General features: G+C 41.3%; 1 protein-coding gene across 3 annotated transcripts in view; it reads left to right on the top strand.

Moving 5' to 3' along the window:
* The window catches only part of RP1 (RP1 axonemal microtubule associated), a 187,271-nt gene that overhangs the window by 60,937 nt on the left and 100,418 nt on the right, over positions 1–25,916 (top strand). For 2 of the 3 annotated variants that reach the window (XM_079983336.1, XM_079983337.1), the window contains 8 exons: positions 1,360–1,562; positions 8,652–8,738; positions 11,124–11,256; positions 11,851–12,002; positions 12,984–13,138; positions 14,784–14,842; positions 15,766–15,810; positions 18,647–18,810. In XM_079983336.1, the coding sequence (XP_079839462.1) occupies positions 1,360–1,562; positions 8,652–8,738; positions 11,124–11,256; positions 11,851–12,002; positions 12,984–13,138; positions 14,784–14,842; positions 15,766–15,810; positions 18,647–18,810 (998 nt within the window). The remainder of the gene's footprint in view (positions 1–1,359; positions 1,563–8,651; positions 8,739–11,123; positions 11,257–11,850; positions 12,003–12,983; positions 13,139–14,783; positions 14,843–15,765; positions 15,811–18,646; positions 18,811–25,916) is intronic. The other variant, XM_079983338.1, reaches the window with a different exon arrangement.

The raw sequence follows: 25,916 nt of genomic DNA on the forward strand, positions 1-25,916 counted from the left end.
TGGAGTTGTCTAATCCTCTTCTAAAGCCATCCATGTTAGAGTCTGTTACTGTCTTCTGTGGGAGCAAGTTCCACAGTTTAACTATGAGCTGGGTGAAGATTTTATCTATACTGAATCCAGAGATTATTATTATTTATTGAATTTATATACCGGCCTAGACTCGGAGGTCTCAGGGCGGATCACAGAATAAAATCAAAATATAAAACTACAAAATAAATAAAACAAAAACAACAACCTAATAACCCCCCCCCCAACCTCAACCCCATTTTAAAAGGGCATAGAATGTCAATTAAATCAACCAAAGTCCTGATTAAAAAGGAACGTTTTTTCCAGTGTTTGGTTGCATTCATTCAGATCTTTCCTCCACTTGCATTCAAGCCGTCTCCCAGCTTGTTTCCTCGCCCTAAGCCCTGGAGTATACCAGGGGGCCAAATGGACTCCACAAAGTGGGAGAGGGCACTCAGGGGCCATTGTATCAATAGCCTGAGCCATTTGGGTTTTCCAGAGGTCGGTCAGGGCTTTGACAGGGGCGCCAGTCATATCAGCCGGAAAACCCCCAGAGCTGTTTGGAGTCCCTTTGGATCCATCAGCCTCTGAGGGTGGACCTTCCTAATAGCCCCACCACCACCTCTGAGAAGGGGAAAAGGTTCTGATAGCCTAGATCTCAGCAGGAAGTGATCTGACCATGACAAGGGACTGATGTCAATGTCCCCCACCTTCAAATCACCCTCTTCCTGAACATTTGAGAAAACAAGGTCCAGAATGTGGCCAGATATGTATGTGGGGCCGGTGACATCCCCATGGTTGTCATGGCGGTCATGAAGTCCTGAGCTGCCTCAGAGCCAGCTGCCTCAGCATGGATGTTGAAGTCTCCCAGAACCAGCAGTCTGGGAGTCCTCGACACAGTCTCCGAGACCAGCTCTGTCATCTCAAACAGACACTTTAGCATGATAGTTTCCCATGGCAACTATCACTATGTTGGGCACCACTGTTATTTTTGGGAGATTGAGTTATTTGCTCCATGCTGTAGACCCTTGAAAAAAGGGGTGGGGATGTTGAAAAAAAAATCAATGTCTAATTGGCAACCTGCTGCACATAAACATTTAATTACATGTGGCAGTTGCAACATGGAGTACTTTACTACAGACTCAAAAAGGTGCCTGCACTGTCCTGCACTTGCAAGGACTGCACTTGCTGTCCTTTCCCAAGCTTTCCATGATAGTTACATCAGTTATCCAGAGCACTGTGATTTGCACATATTGTGGTTGTTTTTAGTTCTCTGTCATTGTGTTTTGGGAAAAGGCCTTCAGACTCATGTTTATCCTATTATAACTACTATTGACATTCTGTACTTCACAGAGGATATGAGAAATATCCAAGATGGCGAGTCTCCTTTTCCTTCAGCTGATAAATGGAAAGTGTCAGTGCTGACAGGAAATGCAGGAACCCAAGCAAATGTCACTCTCTGGATATATGGAGACAAAGGGGTTGCTGGACCAATAGCTCTTGGCAAGGACAACAGAGAACAGCTGTTTCTACCCAGGATGGAAGATGCATTCCAGGTAGCTAATATTATTTTGCAACATATTTCCTACCCACACAAGATCGTTCTTTCCAGTGGTAGGGAAAAGAACTTCCTCCTATATTTACTGCCTCAAATAAATTTATCTAATGTCTTTGGATTCATCATTAAATCAGCTGAATGTATATAGGAAATGGCAGCTGGAATTCTCTTTCCTGCCATATCTCTGAGAGCAGGGGAAACTGCAGAGGCAAATTGTTTTCATTAAGACAATTAGTTATAGGCAATTGGTTGAAAACTTGTCTTTAAAACAATATGCCTCTGTTGAAATCATAGGTAATGAAAGGAAAGTAAACATCTTGTCTAAGGAAAGGCCTATATCGCTTCTGCAACATTTTTTGGTACTGAAATGTCATCTTGTGAACAGTGATGTAAAAGAGGTAATTCATAGCTGGGTCTGTGAAGAGTGATAAAAGGGTTGTTTTCCAGAAAGAAATAAGAAGAGAAAGAAAAGGGCTTCATTATAAGAAGTTACAAGGTACTTGTAGGCAGATTATGCTAGCTTGAAATTTTAGGACCCACTTTACTAAAATATTTCAGTAACTGGAACTGGACCATACTGCTTTCATGTTAGAACTGTCTTGGAACTATTGGAACTGTCCTTGGAAGGACAGGATAAACTGAACCCTTTCTAATCACAGCAGGAGTGACTAACCCTTTCTGAAGGTTAGAAAGAATTTTTTATGTAGCTCATAGGGTGCACTGAACTACTAAAAATCTCTTTCTGTGCCTTTGCCAAGGAATAGCCGCCCCCTCTGATTATAGCATCCTTACTATGCTGTACTGATGGAGAAAGGATGCTGATGTTTCACTTAGGCTTTCTATTGGTGGATTTCAACACTATCAAATCTGGAAGACCTGGTCCTTTCTAGCTGGCTTTTACCACCTGAATGCTAGGGCCACATTGCATGTTGTGCCTGCCACAGCATCATAACCCCTGGTGGACACTCTCCTCTCTCCCCCGCCCCCCTTAATGTTTAGGGATATTTTACCCATTGTGACTTGCCATGCCACTGCTAGGACTCAGGGACACAGAAACTAACAAGGTGATGTTGCAAAATCACAGGGTGTAGTGTTCCTCCCATTACACATGATGGTTGAGAATTCTGTTTTCAATGGCATGCCTGTGGGACAAGTAATGTAGGGGAGAGTGTAGGGATTTGGCCTTTGCTGAGCTGGCCTCACCTATCTCTGGCTGAGGTAGTTTGGCTCTCTTCTCTCCTCACTCCCAGGGACCTTCATAAACAGCCTGCTTGAACATCCAGAGAGGTAAAGATTGTGGTGATTTGAACTACCTTTTTGTGGCTTGGCTGCCAGGCATAAAGGTCAGACTTGCTGCCAAAATTGTTCAAACTGTTCTGGAATGTGAATTGACTGCTGCTGTTGTGCCACCTTCAAATGTTGATCTGAAAAATCTGGTAGTGATCCTGAAATCCAGCAAGCTGTTGACAGTTCCACTTACTACATCTGCCCACATGAAGAAACATTACGTAGCTTCTTGACACCTGCATTACAAGCCAAATCAATTGTAGTCTCATGAGCCACAGAGCAAATTATATTTTCTCTCTCACTCAAAACAGGAATGATTATTTTTTGAAGCCTTTAAAATTCAAACCCAGGAAACAGTGTAATCAGAAGCAAAACACAATTGGAGAAAATGTAAATGTTTTTTTAAAAAGAAAGAAAGAAAGAAAGAAAGAATAATAGGAAACAGAGAATAGGGAAATTAATTTATGTGTAGTAAGAGCATGCCAGAATTCATACTGACAACCAGATTTGTCATGGATATCTGCTACTCAAAATTAGAAAAATAGATCTACAAAATGAATTTTCTTCAGCAGGATTTACATGCAGCTAGTAAAGATACAGTCATCCCTATAAGTTGGCATGAAGAAGGGATGGCTAAAAGCCTTCACCACATTTGTTGCAAATGAACCCAATGCTTTTAAACAATACCAAGTCAAGAGCCCAGCTATTCTATTCCACAGACTGAAAAGAATTACAAACTTTCACCTAAACTTGTATTGGAGGGACTTTTAAAATCTGATTGTGTAGAATGGATGGGATGTTTATAGTTGTTCTTGTTACATACTTTTTATATGCTTTGTGTAGCATAAATAGCCACAGTGAAAGTTCTGGAGATTTTTGCTTTTGAAACCTGTGTTTAAAGATCTCTGGGATTTCCTCTCCCTCAGCTAGTGAATTATTCATAACCAATATAGGTAATAGCATGTCTGCAGCACTGCCTTTCCTCAGAATACATGGATTCCCTGAGATACGAGTATATTGACCTGCCACAAATCAGATACTACCTAGTATTGTTGTGTTCTGAGGATATTGATCTTACCGGTGTGTGTGTGTGTGTGTGTGTGTGAGAGAGAGAGAGAGAGAGAGAGAGAGAGAGAGTACCCTGGGCATTCAAGCTCTTCGTGCTGGCCTGATTTTGCTTTATGCCTGATATAACTAATGCCTCTATAAAGGATTGCCATTAAAGAGACAAAGATGATCTGATAGGGAATGTGACCAGGATTTGACTGGCTCTTCAATTACACCATTATCTAGTACCTGTGATTCCTATGAATATTGCAAGCCACAGAAACCACATTTATTTTTAATTATAAAATTTGCTGTTCTCCACTTTCTTTATTCTGATTTGCTATCATGCATGTCAAGCTAGAGGGATTAGAAATTTGAAGTAGGATTTGAAAGTTATTGGCATTATCACAGATAATAATAGATAAGAATGGGGTAGGGGAGTTATTTGCAGCAGCTGCTCCCGCAAAGAACTCCTTAGTTGACATCCCAGATCTTCTCACTTGCTAAATAGCTGTCAGGCTGCAAACACATTTTTTTTGTCTCAGTAACTAGGAAGCAGGCACAGGGTATGAGTCTTAGTTCCTTAACGTTGTAAGCAATTAGACGTGGTTGTATTTCATCATGGGAAGCATGGAGTTAGCTGTGACCTAGATAGGAACTGCAATTGAGTGGGAGAAATTAGGAAGGCTTAAGACCCAAGGGAAGCAGTCATACAAGGCAGACCTGGAAAGGAAGGGTCTGCAAAACAATGGACAATGTAACAGAGAGAGTGAGAGATGAATCTCTGGGAAACAAGAATAACCATGGATGAACTGAGTCTCTGGCTTTTCACAGGGAGCATTGGATGCCAAGAAGTGTGCACCCAGCATAATGGCAGAATTTACCCTGCAAGTAAACAGCACAAACGATCTAGCAAGAACTGCTGTTCTGCAATATCAATTTATTTCAATAGGTCTTGAACAAAAGGAGCCCAATTAAAGTTCCAGGAGGTTTGTAGCAGCAGGCTTGCTTGGACACAAAACTCTGGAGGTGGTATCCATACTCAGAGTGGACCCATTGAAATCAGTGTGCTTAGATTAGTTCATGGCCAATGTGAATGTGAGCTTTGAAATTGCATGAGCAATCCTTATGATGCCATGCTCCTTCCACCCCTCTCCTTCAGGTACTCCCTTTTAATCAGTTATTTCCACTTATGCAGAAATGGAAACAGGTGTGCATGATCTTGGTTTGATTACATAATTTAAACTTATTTAAATTTAATCTTATTCGGGGTCTTATCCAGCACTTTGGAGTTTGGGGCCTTGCACACTAATGTAGTCATGGGTGGGGAGAAGATGTGCACCTCAGCATGAGACTCTTATTCGCAGATCGTGGGCTTGAGACCCACATTGGGCAAAATATTCCTGCATTGCAGGGGGTTGGGTATGTGACATTTATGGTCCCTTCAAACATCTACAATTCTATGATTCTATCTCCTTTCCCCCTCTCCTGACCATGTGCTTAATCAGAGTTCTAAACTCTAATTCAACATGTAATCAGGAAGGAGAAGTGAGATTACATCTTCTCCCCCCAACACAAGTCCTTGTTTAGTCGGTTGGGAGGAGGAAAGAAGAAGATGCACACAGGCTCCTTGCGAAATTCCTTACCAGCAGACATCACCCCCCTTGACAGGTGGATCTGATCCTATCTGCAGTGAACCAGGGTTGCCACAACCTAATCCAATTGATTCCTGGATCAATCTGAATCAACTTGGTTTGGTTTAGAATCAGATTCAGCCACATCTGGTGCACAAACCTAGTTTAAACCATAGTTTGCTGGTTCAAATGTGATACTAAACTGTGGTTTCTGCAAAAGCGGAAGTAACTGAGTAAAATTAGAATTTGCGAGGGGCGGGAGAGGGCTGCATGTGCAAGGCACATTCATGTGATACCAAACCATAGTTTGGCAGCACACTGTCTTGGTAGGTTAACATTCTATACAATGAAGAAAAGTACTGTAATAAATGAGCAGAAAGGATAAGTGGACAGCGTTACTGAGGGGTTTTTAAAATGGGAACTAAGAGGAAAGCTACTCTAATAAGTTCTTTAAGGTAGAAAGTGATGGTTGAGCAGGAAAAGTAAGAAAACATATCAGAGGAACCTGCCTCCAGTTTTTATTCAGAAGAGCAATCATTTGATAAATAATTTGACAGAAGAGCTGTTTTTTAAGTGTTGAAAACCTCTTCTTGTAGTGCAGTGCATACATGAAGTGGTTTATTTTCAGGTTTAATAATGGTAGTAGTTTAGCTTCAAAAACACCTGAGATAAATGGAATAGAGCTGGACTAGAAAAAGTGTCCTTTGTCTTCGGAGAACTGCAGAAAGCTTTTCCGTTCACATGTAGTATGTCCATAACTAAAATGTTATGGTTTTGTCACCAATATTTCCCCCTGTATGTATCTTTGCTTAATCTATCTGCTTCACCAAAGTGTTGGACTTCATCTCCCAACCAACTTACAGGTTTCCTAAGAATCATGCTACCACTTTGCTTTAGGGTTAGTTGATATATTTTTTAGAATTTCTTCTGCCATCTTTCTTCATATATTTCTGACTTGTATATATATTTGTTTTTTTATCAGGATTTTTTTGAAAACAGCCTGTCTTTTTGCGTTTTAAATGCTTTTGTTTGTTTTGCCAAAAGTGCCATAAGATCTGGTATGTCTGAGAGAGAAATATTCCTAGTGACTATATAAAGCATTCATTACAACTTCAAATTTGTACCATTTGTACCTCCTTTCCAAATGCAACCAGAGTATAAATGGGAGTAACCAAAAAGCAGTCACCCTCTGCTTGAGTTTCTGTAACAAGTTGAAAAGTCTTGAGACAGGACCTGTCTTCTGGGCAGGGAGTCACAAAAGGGAGAGGGTCAACTGCATATTGAAATCTGATGAAGGAACTGGTGGACCCTGGAAATTTCTTCAGTCTTCATAACTATCCTAGGTCCTTTTTCTTTATATTGATTGTTAATCTTCTTTGATGCTGCATTTAAATAAGAGGCTTCCCCCCCAACATTGTACTGCTCGTCAACAACAAATGGGAATTTTAATGACTAATCCCAGGTGTAACAAAACTTATCATCTTCATCTAATCTTTGTCAATTATCTGTGTTCAATTACCAGCAATTAATATTATTCAGATTCGTCACAACCAGTTAATCTGAGTGTATCAGTAGACAATTGTATCAGTCAGTTAAGAAACAATTATATCATTATTATTTGAGGCTTTTTGTGAATAATCAATGTGCTTTGGGTCCTTAATAATTTAGTCATTGGTTTTCTTCATTTGATTGATTTTATTTGGCTACAGCATTTGTATGCTCCCCCATAAGATGAATTGCAATTTATACTTAAGAAAACAAATGCAAAAGAAAACATAAAAGCAACACCAGTGCAGCAGAAACAACACACATACACCTCAATTAAAACACAGATAAAAAAAAAAAAGATTGATTAGAACTCACCCCAGAACTGGCCCTACTGAACATCTTCCAAGATCACAACAACCACTCATGTTATCCAGAGCTCATAACCCACCTACTCTCAGCAGCCAGAAGCCTCAGAGCCAGACACTGGAGAAATCTGTCAGGAGTAAACATGGACCAATGGTATCAAATTGTATGGAAACGGCCTTACTAGAAAAGCTAACCAATAATTTTTTTCTCAGTTTGTTTCAGTTCCATAATAAATTAATATATTGTCATAAATAGTCAGTTATCCCTAATTATTAGTAAATTGGTTGTTTTAAATTCATTGGTAATCCGCTACCTTGGTTCAATAAGAATCCATACTATCCCTTAGTTATATCACTGTGGTCTAAATCACCACTTCTCTGCTTCTTCTGCCTTTTGATATTCAGAATTCAAACACCCAATCTTTCCTCTGTCTTTCCTCTCTGTCTTGTTCAGCTCACAAGGCCAAGACAGGTAATATATCAAAGAGACACAAACAGTCTCCAACCTGACTCCTTCAAACAGCTTCTTCCGTGCAAAGCCAAAAGTGCACGTGGCAGCATTACACTTTGGCACATGCCCAGCTGCTCATGCCAGGTGTCATGCCCTGTCAGAATACCACAAGGAGCTAGAAATCAGGCTAGTGAAGAATTTGGGCTACAAGTACACACCTCTTTCACCCGAGGAGTTAGGATGAATTACACTGAGTACCTGTTGAAACAACAAAACCAGCAGGCACCCTCAACCCCCCAAATCCATGCTTCTCACCCCACAGAAAATTAGGCTAAAATAATTGTTGCATTTTGTTTTGATGAGAGTTGTTTGCTGCTTTGGGGAAGAGGGCTTGAAAGAGGCCTTAGGTTTCTCTCTCTCTTTTGCAACACACCTCTTAATGTCGAATTTGCACCAAAGTTTGATGTTTATCAGTCAGTCTCTCTGACTTTGTCACCTTCTTAGGGGTGAAGGACCCCATATTGAGACACTGAGACACTGAACACTGGCATCCCATACTTTAACAGAAACTGTGATAGACTAACCATTCTGATTAACCATCCTAATCAGGTGTTCACAACCATATATAGGATGTGATGGAAAAATAATAAAAAGTAGATTGTTGTGTGCATGTATGTATGTATGTATGTATGTCCATATCAAATGGCACTTTGTATGCATAATGGTGACTCCATGCTGCAGGCCATGTACAGAATCGCTGGTTTTTTTCTGTTATGCCATAGTTGATATATTGTATCTGTCTTTTCACAATTCAGGTTGAAATAAAACATATTGGAAACATCTACAAAATCAGAATAGGGCATGATGGAACAAGCAAACAGCCAGAATGGATGTTGGAAAAGGCAAGATTTCTGGTCTATTTTCTGGGTGCTTCTATAGTTGGTTAATGATTCATTTTATTGACTCTCCCCCCCCTCAATGTTAGACTAGCCATTCTAAAAACAGCAGTGCTTATATAACATTTCTATCTAAGAAGAAAAGCACAGCTTTTCACTATGCAGTATTAGGTACAATGCAAAGGGAGCTTTGATATACTCTGAATCTCAGGTTCAACCCACTAACTAAAAGCCCAATCAATTTTTCTCCTTACATGCAATTACATAACAAAAAGTGCTTTTAAAAAAGAAAACACTTTCCAGTTGTGACTGTGCTCTTAAGGCTCAGGACTCATTCCATTAATAAAATACAGTATACTATATGAACATTTGTCAGTTATTTTTAAAAGCACAGGTTACTTATTGAATTCACTGTTGATTGTTGAGGGATGCAGGTGATTTATTGGTACTAGTTTTGTTTTTATAAATAAGCACAACCTCAGAGCTCTACATAATGTCTTCTTATTTGAGGCACCCAAGAAACTGATATGTTTTCATTCATAACATGCATTTCTACCGCCTAAGTGTATGTGATCTATAAATGCTGATTCATGTGATTGATTTAAAACTTTCAAAGCATTAATGGCCCCACTCCACCAAGCACTGCTGTAATATAATCAGTATTCATTTCAGTGGTGCTTATTCCATGCTTATATACTGTAGTTGCCGAAGATGTGAGTTGAGAAGTTCTTGGTTCAAATCTCATCTTAGCCATAAAATCACTAAATCCTACTCTTCTGTACTCAGAAGTCCCACTGAGTTCAATAGCTCTTGCTCCCTGGTAAGTGTGCACAGGATTGCTGCCTAAGTAGCATTAAGCAAAGTGACAGCCTCCTTTATGCAATATGGAAATTAATAATATTGGCTTCCCTTGCAAAATTGTTGCAAAGATTACAACATGATAATGTATTTGATTGTGAAGTGCTTTGAGCACTCAAAGTGAGCCCTCTAAATACTCAAGAACGACAGCCATAATCATTGTTTGTGTTAACTACGCCCCTTCTCTGCTCAGTTTACTTTTTGCACAGTTTGCACAGTTGCTCTGTATGGCGTCTGACTCTGGTGTCCATGACTTGAGTAAAGGCCTTTACCCATCAATTGCTCTTATCTATCACTCTCTGGATCAGGAAGCATGGGTGAAAATGGATGTGCATCTAAATGCATTCTGTAATGCAGAATGTGCTTCTCTGCATCACATGAGTGTCTGAACGTGCACCCTGTTGAAATGGATGTGATGCTGATAGATGAGTTCTGCATTTCAATATGCATCGAACTTGCAGGCCTTCTGGTTCTAATCCAGTACATGATTTGTGTGCAAAAGTCTGTTTCAGTGCACAAACCTGCCTCTTTAGTTTAGGGCAATTGTGCTGGGAGCGACATCCTGTTTTGACTCACAAGCATGGCATAGTGCTGAAGGTCATAAAATTGCCCCAGTGCCACAACCCTGTCTATATGTTTTTAAAAAATAAAACAAAACACTTATTTTCTCATGTTTTGCTCACAGCATCTGGTATTATATTGGAATATTTATTCATGCTACAATGTAGTACACTTTCGGAACTCAATACATATCTGTGTCTTGCCTGGGTAGCTGGCTCCTGTAGCACCATGCCCATGTTTTATTCTGACATTTTATCTTACAAGCTGAAATCTTAAAACTTGAATCATGTAGTAACAATAGTTTCCAACATCAGCTCAAAGGACCTTAACTTCAGAACTTTAGAAACAGTAAGCCCAGATGTACTGGAAACAGTTCAGTTCAGCTCCAATTATTTCAGGGATTCTTCTCCCCCTCCCCCCCCCCCACACCTTGTCTTGTTTGCTTCACTTTTCTTTAACATCTGAGTCCAAGGCTCAAAACAGTAGCTTTTGCTTTTCAAAGGGTGACTTTCAATCAAGGCAACAAATAACATATTGGAAAACTGTGTTTTCTAGCATTGCAGCTAACGTTTGCCCTTGCGGAGAAGCTGTACCAGTAAACATGCAAAATTCTAGCCATTAAATGAAGCCATCAAAATTGCACCTGAAAATTTTATGTCAAAATGAAAATATTCAATTTTTAAATACAACTTTTTTTAAAAAAAGAATTAAATTGATACTCCCTTCTGTGGTTAACTATATGAACGTGGGTGTTCTTGTGTTGTTGTTTTTCCTTTCCATTATTAATCCTCAGGTTATTTCCAGAAAAATCCTGTGGTATGTTAATAGTTATAATGGGTAGTAATTGACAATTTATGAAGTGGAATTTATTTATTTATTTATTTACATTAGTTACATCCCAGTGCAGCAGAGAAGTACAGTGATAAAACTACAAGTATAAAGGTTTTTGCTGTTTTCTTCCTCCTTTCATAGGTAACCCTACAACATCTAAAGAGTGGAAAAATTCTGAATTTTTCAGCAAACAAATGGTTGTCAAGGAGCAGAGGGAATGGAGATACTCTATGTGAACTTCCAGTAGTGGAAAAAGGAAGAAGCCTTTATCCATGTAATAGCATATTCTTTCTTCAAAGAACCATAATAATTAATATTACAACTATTACCAAATGAGATGGCTTTCACAAAGATCATTGCACACAATCCTGTCAATGCCAACCACTCATTCGAATCAGTGGGGCTTCACAATAGTATCCATGTTTGTTTGTTTATTTATTTGATTTCATTTATGAATCGCTTTATGAAGCACCAACAGAAACAAACTAAAAGCAATTACACACCCACCCACACCATGTATTTACAGAAGGTGCTGCCAACCTTTTCGAAACTGTTGTGGGCACAACAATGTGTATGTACCACAGTTATGCATGCACCATGTATGTGCATGTATGTACCACATGTGCATGTGTGGACATGCACAAAAGAAGATTTCTTTCAAGCCTGGCCCCAGTGGTGTGAGGAGCAGGAGGAATAGAACTTGGTAGGTCCCAGGGAGGGCCTCTTATGTGCCCCATGAGTGCTAGGTTGACGATGCATGCTGTGTATTTAAGCATGAGCCTGAAGGTTAAGTGTAACATGACATTACACTCAGTTTGTATGGTTTCAGATTATTTGCATCTTTTAAAATGTTGGTTGTCTTCTCTAGCTGTGAGTTACCAGGTTTATGTGTACACGGGGCACTTGGAAGATGCTGAAACAGATTCTTCTGTTTATTTATGCATATATGGAGAAAGAGGAGATTCTGGTTTGAGACTTCTTCACAAAGCTGACAAGGCGGTGAAATTTCAGAGAGGAATGGTAAGCCTGCTGAAGAGAATCAGTATACTCCCATTTCAGACCAAATGAAAGTGGTTTTAATACACAGCATACTTAACACTAGGTTCTGAAGGAAATTGAGTCAAATTTTGCATCACTTTCTTTACTAACACTTGGTAAACTATAATACCTTGCATACCTTTTTTGAGAGAGAATATCAGTATCAGGAAAAGCAGGATCCTATAAATGATAAAAGAAATTGAAGAAAAAGAGAAAAAAGAAAAATAAGGCAGCGAGAAAGACTTTTGGGATGGTTGTGAAAAGTGAAGAAAAGGTAGACGAGAGAATGTGATAGTTCAGGTTAACTGATTTGTTCATGTGGCTTGCACTTTCAGTATCTTAGAAATTCACCTGTGGAATCGCAAGCCAAACAGTGCAGGCAGAATCAGAAAAGCTCTATTAGTCACACTTCTAGAAACTCTATTTTAAGTTGAGAACCTCAGTAAAACTTCCATTAAATAATATTTCTGAATGGGAATAGAACCATAATTTCATATGTTTTGATCAGATAGATCATCTCAATGTGTACCATTGAAAATGGGGGTATTCCTCAATCCAGCACTGTTATTTGAGGCTAAGGTTGAGGCTGAGGCTTCAGCTAGACGTGCCTATTTGTCTGGTTCACCAGATATGGCTGTTCCTGGAGAGGGAGAGCTAATCCACAGTAATTCTCACTCATCTTCCCACTCATAATAATAACTTCCTCTGTAATGTTTTGGACTGTTGTTGAGATATTTTATAGTTCTTTGCTTAGAAGGGATATAAAGAGAGACTAATTATTACTAACAAGAAGATATTATTTCCTTTTAAAGCCAATGTGAATTCTTGCATGAATTTTGGGAAGTGGTTAATCAAGCTTTCTTAATAGTGTTTGCAGCATAATGTTTCAGCACTGAGCTGGTTGTGACCTTTGGTTATTATTGACTGCATAAATGTATATGGAACCTGTTTCTTGCCTTTTAGGTCGATCGGTTTGAAATACAAGCTGTGTCACTTGGAAGACTACAGAAGGTGCTGTTGTGCTGCAAGGCCTATAGCATGTCACAGTATTGGTACTGTGAGAAAGTAGTCATCAGAGAACCTGAGAAAAACTCAGAATATATTTTCAACTGTGAAAGGTTGTATTTCATTAAAAGTCTTCATCTAAAAGTAACTTTCCCAACACCTTATTTCCTAAGTGGATGCTAATGCCTCTTTAAAAGTTTTAAATTGATTACCTTTTTTAAAAAAATAACAACTTTGAAATACAAACAGAAGCAGTGATGGAGCCTTTGGACCATCTCATAAGTACTATAAAAGAAGCAACTTTGCATTTCTGTATGGAGTTTGAAAGGTTTTTAGATTAAAGATCCACATGGAACTAGGACAGATGGGACTACAGTAGGACCTTCCCTCCCTAATACAGAAATACAATACCCTTTTCAACACAAGCTCCCACACCTGCTCTAACAAATACTACCCCATTGTTTCCTTTTCATCCAGCTACCTTATTCAGTAAAAACTCATCCAGCATAGACCATGTCTTCCCTACCACTCTTAACCTGTTGACTGCCAAGATATTTCTTGCTGCCAAAATGCGTGACTTTGAATAACCTTTAAGAATTTCAGCTAACTGTTCTTTTGTCTGGTTTTATATTTAGAAGCCTAACGGTTTTTTATCTTTTAGTTTTGCATGAGCAATATGTGCATATATAGTAATCAGTCCTTCACAATATCTAGCACTGAAGTAATCAGCCGCTTCATATATTTGATTAGCTAGGGCCCTTTCCTGCTTGAAGCTCAAAATCACTATCAGGGTACTGAGTTCTTTCATTTCCCTTCCAAATGGTTCTCTTGCAAGTCAAATGTACTTGTTGGTGTTTAGAGGATGTGTGATGCATTTTGCTTCCTTAAAACAGAGCTACCAAATGGTGCTGCTCACTCCCCTGCTAGGGCCAAAACTTTAAAAAGCCTTGTCTCACCTTTCAGACCCCATTTTTTTTTGTCTTCATCCACTCACCTCTCACTATACATGGTGCCAACAACAAGACTCTTTTCACTTCATGGGCCCTTCCTTGCAATGGATCCCTTGGCTGTTGTACTGTTTTTCTCCATTCTGTGAAGTGAGCAGATAGATGTGGTTTGTCAGTCTGAAACATCTCTGATACAAAGCATCCTTGGAAAGGGAAAAATGCTTAGATAGTTCCAGATATGTATGCGCCATCTGGAGTTTCATTGGAAATTGAGTTTCTGATACTGCAGTTACCTTCTTTATGCTTATTGTGACCTACATGGCTCTGCTCCTGCTTAGGATGGGCTTATAACTGAAGTTTAGCAAAGCCATTGTATGATAGGGCAAATTAGCAGTACTTAGCGAGATAAAAGCTAGAGCATTCTATAATTCAAAGGGCTGTACCAGAATGAGATTTGTTTGCTGAAACCATATATTTATTTACCATATTAAAAGGTGACATAATGATAGTCATTTCAAAAAACTTAATATTTCTGAAATGGTCTGTTGTGTTTTGCATTGCTCCTGCAAGGGTGTGTTGCCCAAGCTTCCCATAAATTAAGGGCTGCTGTATGATAATTGCATGTGTTTCACATGCAAATATTTCATTATCAATGTTAAAAGCTTTGTGGGACTTATGGAACAATTCCTATCCTGTGCAACATGTTCACTTGAAGAAATTATCCCAGTTAGACTAATGCTACGTATGGAAATAACAAAACTTACTTCATTTTCTTTATTTCATTTTGTTTTTTCTCTTCTCCTACTCTCAGGTGGCTGCCATTTACCTCCCAAGGCACAGTTCATTCAGAAATAGAACTCTCTGCTCAAGGTAAATGATACAATTAAAATATGGAGGTGGAGGTGGAGATCCTAAACACGAGGGGAGTAAGCACCACTGAACACAGTGGGACTTACGTCTGAGTAACATTGCATAGGACTGCTCTGTAAATCAATTTGCTGTTTGCACAAAGGAAAATGAAAGCCAAGTGGCCCACTTGATTTTAGAAGCTAGCAGGGTGGGGGTTATAAAACAATTGGGACAAAGGGAGAATTTCCAGGTTGGGGTGGGAGGGTTAAGCACCCCCTTCCTTCTTGCAATTTTTCTTTGCCTTTACCCTCTGCTCCTGTATTAGCATAAAGATGGAAACTACGTAACACCAGGACAGAAACCCTTGTTTCCCTTAAAACTTATAGTATGTGTCTTATCTGCAACTGCACAATAAGTTAGTTGTGTTGCTGCCGGTAAATGCAATGCAATGCCCCTTTCACCTCTGGCCTTCCAGCTAGTAATGATTCATGAGCATATGTACCAACAGCTGACATGACTTTTCTGCCTTCTCTTCATCCCTGCAAACCACTGCATATGACCTTGCCTTGCATAGCTATTCTACGGTAATAGCAGCAAGGGGGCATCGCTGCAGGAGTACCAGTGACCAGCCAATGATCAGTTTCCACTACAGGTATAATGGTTCAGGTATTTCTGCACCTATACCTCCAGATCTTCTATACTGCAGTGAGTTATGGGCAGAGTATAAAGCAGTAATTATCACTTATTTAGTGTACCATGTCAAAGGACCATTTTTGGTTACTGTTTTCAAATGCTTCTACAATCCCCATATTGGTTTGTGAAAGAATACATTTTCCTCTGTAAAAGCAGAAGTGTTAATATATGAACACCTCCTCCCTCCTTCCACTTTTCATTGTAACCTGACAACTCTATTATTAACTGCACTGATGTTTTATTTTTGGCAGAAATGCAAATAAATCATCAGCTGAAAATGCAAGAGGAAGAAAATGGTAAATTCATCTTCTGCTTTCTATCATTTAATCAAGACTAAGGCTGAGCTGAAAGGGACGCAGGTGGCACTGTGGGTTAAAGCCTCAGCGCCTAGGGCTTGCCGATCGAAAGGTCGGCGGTTCGAATCCCTGCGGCGGGGTGCGCTCCCGCTGCTCGGTCCCAGCGCCTGCCAACCTAGCAGTTCGAAAGCACCTCCGGGTGCAAGTAGATAAATAGGGACCGCTTACCAGCGGGAAGGTAAACGGCGTTTCCGTGTGCGGCTCTGGCTCTGGCCAGAGCAGCAATGTCACGCTGGCCACGTGACCCGGAAGTGTCTCCGGACAGCGCTGGCCCCTGGCCTCTTAAGTGAGATGGGCGCACAACCCCAGAGTCTGTCAAGACTGGCCCGTACGGGCAGGGGTACCTTTACCTTTTACCTTTAAGGCTGAGCTGAAATGAGTAGGGGTGGGCTTTCTGTGATTATTTCCAAAGTCTCACCTTTGAGGGCAGGGGGATTGCAAACTGGGGTGAAAGTGTTCATAGTTCCATTACCTCCACAGTCCCCATTCCTGCCCTCAATTTGAATTAGCCTTTTGATGTCATCATAAATTCAAATCTCATCACAAAGTTGATTCAGAAAGTGTACAAGGCTTTCTACTTTCACTCTGACCTTGTGACGTTGTGTTCATGACATGATCCTGGATTGGCTGGGATCTCATTAACAGGCACTTGAAGAAAAAATAATAATGGCGCCAGGCAGCAGATTGGACAAAAAAGCAGCCCCACCTAGGAAGTGAACAGTAGTGACTAAACTTAATCACATTTAAGCGCAGCAGCAGGTGGGTGGAATTTGTATCCTAGAGTGAAGAGAATGTGTGATTTGGTCCATCTTGGATCCCGTAAGCACAGTTGAAGTAGTATCCTGCATTGGCCCCTAAACTGATGAACATTTAATATATTGTCAAGAGAAAGTTTTGAAAACATGTATTCCTAATATGCAATTATATTCCACTATCTTTATTTCAAATGCAGTCTGTCTGATGAATTGATAATTATATTCGAACCTATTATGCAAAAATATGTGCAAAATGACAGCTTACTTATGTAAACATCTACATAGATGCATAAATAGTATTTTCAAACAACTAGCTTTGTCTTCAGTACTTGCATGTATTTCTAAGAAGAGATATTATTTCTTTGACAGTGGAGTACCTTTTTATGGATCATATCTGTTTTAAATTAGGTGGCTGGCATCAGGTACACACTCACAGACCTACTCATAGTCAAGTGTTACAAGTGTTTGTAACCCCATGCCCCAAATCACAATCTTCTGCAGTATCCCTACTTTCAGGCATGTGCTGCCATCTATTCACATCCCCAGATCTTCAAGAGCACCAATTTACAGATGGCATACATGTGACATTTGTAGAATGCAGCCGCTGAGTGGCAAGTGATCCCAGTCCTTGCCATAATATGTAGATTCATTTATTTGTGTCAAAAGAAATCTAGGGTGCTTGCTTGGCTTTTGCCCGCTTCTCCAGTGGCAGGGGGAGATGAGGGAAAGACTGGCAAGCTACTGAGAGAACAGGAGAAAAAATACACGGGGAAGAATGCACCCAGGAGGCACTTACTTGCAGGATGTTAGGGTCTTCAATCCATAGGGTTGAGTTGAGGATAAGGTGTTCTCCTCTGCTGAAAATACCAGCTCTAGGAAATAGGAAAGCTCTGGTTGACATAGTGGAGTGAGCTTTCTAACAAGAGGAAGGAACATCTAACAAGTTATTTAAAATATTTATGTGATGCTTTTCCAAGTCGCATTGTGGCTTGCAAAAAGAGAGAGAGAGAGCAAACATTTTAAAACATAATAAGTATAATACAGCATTGACTGGGAAGACTAAACCATCTACCAGTGAGGCACTGCCCCATTTTCCACCTACGTGGGCGTGGAGACCATCAAACCCTCAGCCACTCAATCCCTCTCTTGCGATAAAGAAGACATTCAAAGGAAAGCAAAAGTGGGCGAAAAGAGAGACTGTGATTCCAGACTCCACCTTTGTTCACCAATTAACAAGCAAAAGGTTTTTCCCTCCCTATTAATATAGCTGAAGTACACACTGTGACATTTATTACTAACAAGTCTGTGGGTTGGTATTTTATTAATTGTGTTTGCTCTCTGCAGACTGAATTGTAATTGCTAAATGGAGGCTGCTGCAAATAAAGGCAGAAAATCTCTAAAGTGATTGAAGTGAACATAATTTCTGCTTTTTGATGTAGGAATGCAATACTAGACAGTAGTGATCTTACCTAGTCCCAGTTAGTTATGGTTGTATTATCCTGCTAAATTCTAGATACTGTAAACTAAGGGATACATGTAAGCATGCAGGGGGTTACTTAGAAATGTCATTGTCCAGCCAACTGCAATTACAAGCAGCTAATCATATGCAATGCATTAGTGTTAAAGGTGCATGATGCTTTCCCTCTAGAACAGGTATGGCCAATGTCTAGGTGTTGTTGGTCACCAGCTGTCATCAGCCCCATCCAGTATGGGCAGTGGCCAGGGATATAATCCAACCATATCTGAAGAGCACCTCATTGCTTTAGAATCTAATGCAATCTTGCCTTTAAATATTTATTATTATCCAACGCAACCTTTGTCTTTAGCATTTTCTCATTCACCCATCTCTCCTTTGAGCACCACCTTCCCTATTTAATGGAACAATTACTCCTGTTCTGTAAACTTAGTGATGCATTGTTTGCAATAAAGCCAGTATTACACACATCTCCAGGCACATGGCAGTCCCCGAGATAAAACTGCTCAGTCAGTGGCACTCATTTTCATTTTGTTTTTACCTGCAGGAGAAGATTGGAAAATCACTGTAGTCACTGGATGTTTTGAAACAGCTGGCACAACAGCAACTGTGTCCCTGTATGTTTATGGAGAAAATAAGGCTTCTGGTCCTCTTATTCTGGGATCTGGGAAACACCAGCTGTTTAATCCCCACAGTACAGATACATTCAAGGTACAATTACACTGTGTATAAATAATGGAGAGTTTACTTACACAAGCTATGCAGAACAGGTTTATTCCAAGGTGAATAAGTAATAGATACTTAAAATGATTTCATTGTAATGATTTCAGTTCCACATTTCATTTTCTGAATTGTTCATTGATATGGCGTGCAGCATCCCTGGGAGAATAGAGTAATTGTATATTTATGGCAGTAATCAACTTAACAGTACATTACTAAGATTAGTGTTCAAGCAGATGATTCAAGTCCAGGAAGATTGTAAGCCAATATTGGATATCTACTTCCCCATTCCTTTCTACTTTCTACTTGAGGTTGAATCCTGACAAGACAGAAGTACTGTTTCTGGGGGACAGGAGGCGGGCAGGTGTGGAGGATTCCCTGGTCCTGAATGGGTAACTGTGCCCCTGAAGGACCAGGTGTGCAGCCTGGGAGTCATTTTGGACTCACAGCTGTCCATGGAGGCACAGGTCAAAGCTGTGTCCAGGGCAGCTGTTTACCAGCTCCATCTGGTACGTAGGCTGAGACCCTATCTGCCTGCGGACTGTCTCGCCAGAGTGGTGCATGCTCTGGTTATCTCCCGCTTGGACTACTGCAATGCACTCTACGTGGGGCTACCTTTGAAGGTGACTCGGAAACTACAACTAATCCAGAATGTGGCAGCTAGACTGGTGACTGGGAGCGGCCGCCGAGACCATATAACACCGGTCTTGAAAGACCTACATTGGCTCCCAGTATGTTTCCGAGCACAATTCAAAGTGTTGGTGCTGACCTTTAAAGCCCTAAACGGCCTCGGTCCAGTATACCTGAAGGAGCGTCTCCACCCCCATCGTTCTGCCCGGACGCTGAGGTCCAGCGCCGAGGGCCTTCTGGCGGTTCCCTCATTGCGAGAAGCAAAGCTACAGGGAACCAGGCAGAGGGCCTTCTCGGTAGTGGCACCCACCCTGTGGAACGCCCTTCCAGCAGATGTCAAAGCGATAAACAACTACCTGACATTCAGAAGACATCTTAAGGCAGCCCTGTTCAGGGAAGTTTTTAACGTGTGATTTTACTGTATTTTTGGTCTTTATGGAAGCCGCCCAGAGTGGCTGGGAAGGCCCAGCCAGATGGGCGGGATATAAATAATAAATTATTATTATTATTATTATTATTATTATTATTATTACTGCAGTACAGTGTTATTATACTGACTTCAGGATTTTAAGATTACAGCCTGCCAGGACTGAGCCTGACCTGGTGACTGAACCATCCACTTCAGCCACTAGTCCTCAAGCTTACAGGCATCCTTATCCAGGAATCACCCACAATTTTGAACATGACAATCAGAAAACAGATCCTAGTTTTGAAGCAGCCAATAGGTCACTGAGGCAGCATCAACTACCCATATCTTCAGTTGTTTGACACCTATAAAAAAATCTGGCTGCTTCAATCTCCATTAGCAATTGTGAACTAGGATGCTGTGGTTATTCTACATTAATAAAGCATGCCATCATTTCTCTCATTTGGCTTTATGAGCCAAAAGCCACATATAACCCCCTTTCACCCCTTTCCATTTCTTTAAAAAATTAAATGTGCAAAAGGTATATAGTTTATTTTTATAGTAGAGATTTGATTTTCTGGTTTTGGAATTAGAGTGAGGGAAATGGAAGGGAATTCTACTCCCTTCTCTGTGTTGTTGATATGTTAAAATACTTGTTTTAGATGTAAGAAATGTTGACAGTGATGGATAGGTAAGTACACTTATTGCTTGCAACAGTGAAATGAAATGTAAGAAGACAGAAGGGATGCCTCTCGTCACTGTACTGTGCTGACAGTAATGTTCTGAAGGTTAGTAAGTATTGACAGAATGTCTTGCATAAGCAGTGGCTGCATAGGTTTAAGCTGTCTGCCCCTTCAGAACACATCACATAGCTTGGCACATATCAGCGCAGTTGGCAATCTGTGCTTAAGATAGTTTTGGAACTGAAGTAGCAGGTGATAAGGAATGAAGTGTTTTACAAAGCTCTGTTGTGGGATGTTCAAATGATGCCTGTTGTAAAATAATTCTGGGACCTTGCATAGATTTTCAAAAGAGCCAGTGTGGTACTCCAGATGTTGCTGGACTCCAGACCCCATCAGCTCCAGTCAGCATGGCCAAAGGACAGGGATAATGGAAATTGTAGTCCAGCAACACCTGGAGGTTACCATGTTGGCTATCCTTGGGTAAGGATTCAGAAGAGACTGGGAAATATAAATGCTTAGGTGTTTAGAGGTTTCCTTAGCTGTTTTTTTTTTGAAAAAACCCCCAATAACAACATGCAAGTTCTTCTGTACTGATAGAGTGAAATATTGTTTATATTGGCAGAAGAAATCACCTTAAGTGTAAATAATATTTCCCAATATCTAGGAGAGCAAGGAGATCTTTCACAAATCTTTCACATATGAGCTCCTCCTGAATGTAATCTGAAACCAAAGTGATATGCAGACTTGGAGTCCATAAATATGATGAAGTTGGATCAATGAAATATTATAGGGGGGAGGGGAATCACAATATTCCAAATTAAAGCAGGAAATCAGCTCCATGTTCAACATACTGTGTATACTTTGGATGGCTTATTTCTTTGTTTGGCAATCATTCGTAGCTGAGTAAGATTGTCTTCCATGAACATGGTCTTGACAGTATGTCCATAGGTGACTGTGGAGGCCATTTCTGGATCCACATGTCCTTCCACAGTGGGGATATAGGTTTCCAGGTGGGAGTTGATGATGGTGAGGGTTTGCCAAACATGCCCTCCTCTAAGCTCATTTCTCCCTTTCATCCTGAGTTTCTTTAAAGTCCATGACACCTTTGGTACGGGCTATTCTCCAATGGGAGCACTTGCAGGCCAGTGTTTCCCAATTGCTGGTGTTTATAATATATTGTTAAAAGATTTTCCCTGAGAGGGTCTATAAACCTCTTTTGTTGACCACCAGCATTACGCTTTCCATTTTAAAGTTTGGAATAGAGTAGTTGCTTTGGAAGACAATAATCAGGCATCTGAACAACATGACCAGTCCAGCGAAGTTGGTGTTGAAGAATCATTGCTTCGACATTGGTGAACTTTACTTCTTCCAGTACACTGATATTAGTTTGCCTGTCTTCCCAAGTGATGTGTAAATTTTTTTTCGGAGACACCGTTGATGGAAGCTTTCAAGGAGTTGGAGATGGATGGATGTGCATGCAGAGAGACAGAGCATTGGAATACTCACCCCTCTCCAGCACTATCAGATGGAGATATTTCTCACCCCTGTCGCATACAAAAGAGGCATATGCACTGCTGGGGAAGCAGTGTAAGGCAAGGCTCCATAGATCTTGATGGTTCCATAGCCATACAGAGTGGTGCTGCATATGAAGTTTCACTGAGAATTGGGAGCTAGAACTACTCCTACCCACTCTGCACAACTGTGACTTCTCCTTGGATGATGAAACAAAAGAACCAGTGAGAAAGAGAAATTTCCTCTGCAAAGGCAGCAGACTGAATGAATCTCCTTACTCCTTACTCTCTTTACCAGTGGCAGAGTAATATAAGTAAAGAACAGGAAAGCAGAATGACATGATAAGGTTGTTAAAAGGTTGTTGCTCCGCCATGACCTCCCTGCCAATTTGGATACAATAAAGGAACTGGAGGCCCCTCAACTGTCCTCGGGTTCAGTATTGGACCACTTTGACTGGATATCCCCAGCCGATGTGGACAGACTCCTCCGAGCTGGAAAGCCCACCACTTGTCCTCTCGACCCGTGCCCGTCCTGGCTGATTAGAGCGTGTCCAGACGAGGTGCGGGCCCCCCTGGGGGATATCATCAATCTGTCCCTTGGCACCGGGACATTCCCAGGGGAACTGAAGGAGGCAGTGGTGCGCCCGCTCTTAAAGAAAACATCATTAGATCCCTTAGATCCAATTACCGCCCGGTTTCGAATCTTCCATTCCTGGGTAAGGTGATTGAGAGAGCGGTTGCTGAACAGCTTGGTAGGTTTCTGGATGAAACATCGGCTCTGGATCGATTCCAGTTCGGCTTCCGTGCTGGTCATGGGACCGACACGGCTCTGGTCGCCCTAACAGATGATCTCCGCAGGCAGCTGGATCGAGGCGGGTCAGGGCTGCTGATTCTTCTAGACCTGTCAGCAGCCTTCGACATGGTCGATCACGAACTCCTGGACCACCGCCTTGCCGACGTGGGGATCCAGGGCACAGTCCTTCAATGGCTGCGCTCATTTCTCTCTGGTCGGGGACAGAGGGTGGCGCTTGGGGGGGAATTGTCATCGCGCCACTTCTTGGTGTGTGGAGTGCCCCAGGGTGCAATACTCTCCCCGATGCTTTTTAACATCTTTATGCGCCCCCTCGCCCAGCTTGTCCGGAGTTTTGGGCTGGGCTGCCATCAGTATGCTGATGACACCCAACTCTATCTGTTGATGGACGGCCACCCGGACTCGGCCCCAGACACACTGATCAGATGCTTGGAGGCTGTGGCTGGATGGTTACGTGGGAGCCGGTTGAAGTTAAATCCTTCGAAGACAGAGGTCCTCTGGCTGGGACGGGACGACATGGGACTGAGGGGGCAACTCCCATCTCTTGCGGGGGTGCAATTAGTGCCAGCACCGTCCGTTAAGAGTTTGGGTGTAATCTTTGATACCTCCCTCTCCATGGAGGCGCAGATTGCAGCTATAACAAAGGCGGCATTTTTTCATCTCCGCCAAGCTAAGCAGTTGGCTCCTTACCTCTCTCGCCCTGACCTAGCCACTGTGATCCACGCAACGGTCACCTCCAGACTGGATTATTGTAACTCGCTCTACGTGGGGCTGCCCTTGAGACTGACCCAGAAACTCCAGCGGGTGCAGAATGCCGCAGCGAGACTCCTTATGGGGTCTTCGCTTAGAGATCACATTCATCCGGTGCTATACCAGCTGCACTGGCTCCCGGTGGAGTACAGGATCAGGTTTAAGGTGCTGGTTTTAACCTTCAAAGCCCTATACGGCCTAGGGCCCTCGTACCTACGGGACCGCCTCTCCTGGTATGCCCCACAGAGGAACTTACGGTCTTCAAATAAAAACACCTTGAAGGTCCCAGGCCACAGAGAGGTTAGGCTGGCCTCAACTAGAGCCAGGGCTTTTTCGGCTGCGGCTCCAACCTGGTGGAATGCTCTGTCACAAGAGACAAGGGCCCTGCAGGACTTGACATCTTTCCGCAGGGCCTGCAAGACAGAGCTGTTCCACCTGGCCTTTGGTCAGGGCGCAGCCTGACTCCCTCCTTTGGCAATCTTTACAAAACTTTAGTTTATGGTTGCCATCAATTTTGATTTTAATTCATTTTTATAATGTTTTATAATGTTGTACTGTTTTAGTGTTGTTAGCCGCCCTGAGCCCGGCTTTGGCTGGGGAGGGCGGGATATAAATAAAATTTATTATTATTATTATTATTATTATTATTATTATTATTAAAAGATGGTCTCATGGGACCACAGCATATGGGAGTTGTGTAAAAGCAGCATGTGTGGGGGGAATTTCCTTCAGTGCAGTGATACTGGGGTAGAGGATGCCCAATTCCCAAAGTGAAATCCTCCCACCCCATCCTGAAACTGCTAATACATTTAACCCTGGGACTCAACACAATGGACACAAAGTGAAAACTGGATTCTGTCTATGCTTGATACTTGCAGAAGAAAAACATATTCACAGTGAATCAAAGCCACCCTACCTTCTTGACTATGAACTCCAAAATGCTTCAGAACAAGTACCTGGAGCAGCACTGGTCCACTTAACTATTGTCTTGGTAATACCTTTGAGGTTGGAATTTTTCTCAATTAAATCATGGGGAAGAAGAGAGCAATCTTTCTTGCTAATATGGTATGAATGAGCAGGCGGGGTTTGGACAGGAGATTGGAAGACATGGATCTCTGATTGGGTTGGAGACCTCAAGGTGTGAGCTCACATGCTTCAGCCCCCTTTCTCAAATACATTGTTCTTCTCCAGTGGTCAAATCTCCAATTGCTCATTGGAGAAGGTGGACTGGTCACAGTATCATTAGTTTTAAGGCAAGTTTTTCTTTGCTCCAAGGCTTTTGAAGATTTGCCAAATGCTGTCAAAATGGATATACTCAGACTTTCTCCTTTATATAATATTTAGATAGTTCTTAATACAGAGGCCTTACAGTTTGTATCTTAAAAAGGAATGCCAGTAGTGTTCTTTAGGTTTCCCTAGTTTTGCCCCTTTTTCATTTTTTTAGGGTGCTTCCAGATGGGAGCTTCATTCTCAAACTGATCATTGAGTTATTCCAAACAGGTCATTGGCAACAGGGTTTTTTCTTTTTTGGGGGGGGGGGTCCTCCCTCCCAAAGGGTAAATCTGGATGAAATGGGAGAAAATATGGGTTGGCATATCGATGCTAGTTATGTCATAGTGGATGCTGCAAAAAACTTGTATGTGTGAATACTTCTGTCCCCACAACAAACTTCTGTCTGGAAGCACCTTAGTATCACATCAACTGAAAACTACCTTTGCAGCCAAAATAATGTCCTAGGACCTAGAGCAATGTTTATCAACATTGCAAATAACTGTAGACTCAGGTCATGTAAAAATAGTCTTTCGATGCTTCTTAGAATTTGCATTATGCCTCTGAATGCCAGTTGTTAGTTATTGCAGGTGAGCAGAGTGCTGTTACAGTCATGTCCAGACTCCCCACAGGTATCTGGTTGGTCACTCTGAGATAAGGATGCTGGACTAGATAGTGCATTGGCCTGATCCAGCAGGTTGTCTTATGTTCTTATGTCTCATGCCATAGCAAAACAGCCATGAACAATTGTGTAAATAAAATCAAGAATTTGGATAGTTGTGTTGGTCATTAACAAAAAGGGGGGAAATAGCAAAATATAATATACTTAACAAATAAAAACTGTTTAGTGGTGCAGAGCTATTGGGAGAGCCTTTTCATCTACACCACACCACAGATGACACTCCTCTGAGAGCTTCCTCATTGGCAAACAACTGCATTTCATGAAGTCCAAACTCCTGAGATGTTGATGTACTAAATGACTTATAAGTAAGATAGCTTCTTCCAACCTTAAACTGCAGCAATACTAAGCACTACAA

Source organism: Podarcis cretensis, assembly GCF_951804945.1.
Source record: "Podarcis cretensis genome assembly, chromosome: 7".
Lineage (NCBI taxonomy): Eukaryota > Metazoa > Chordata > Lepidosauria > Squamata > Lacertidae > Podarcis > Podarcis cretensis.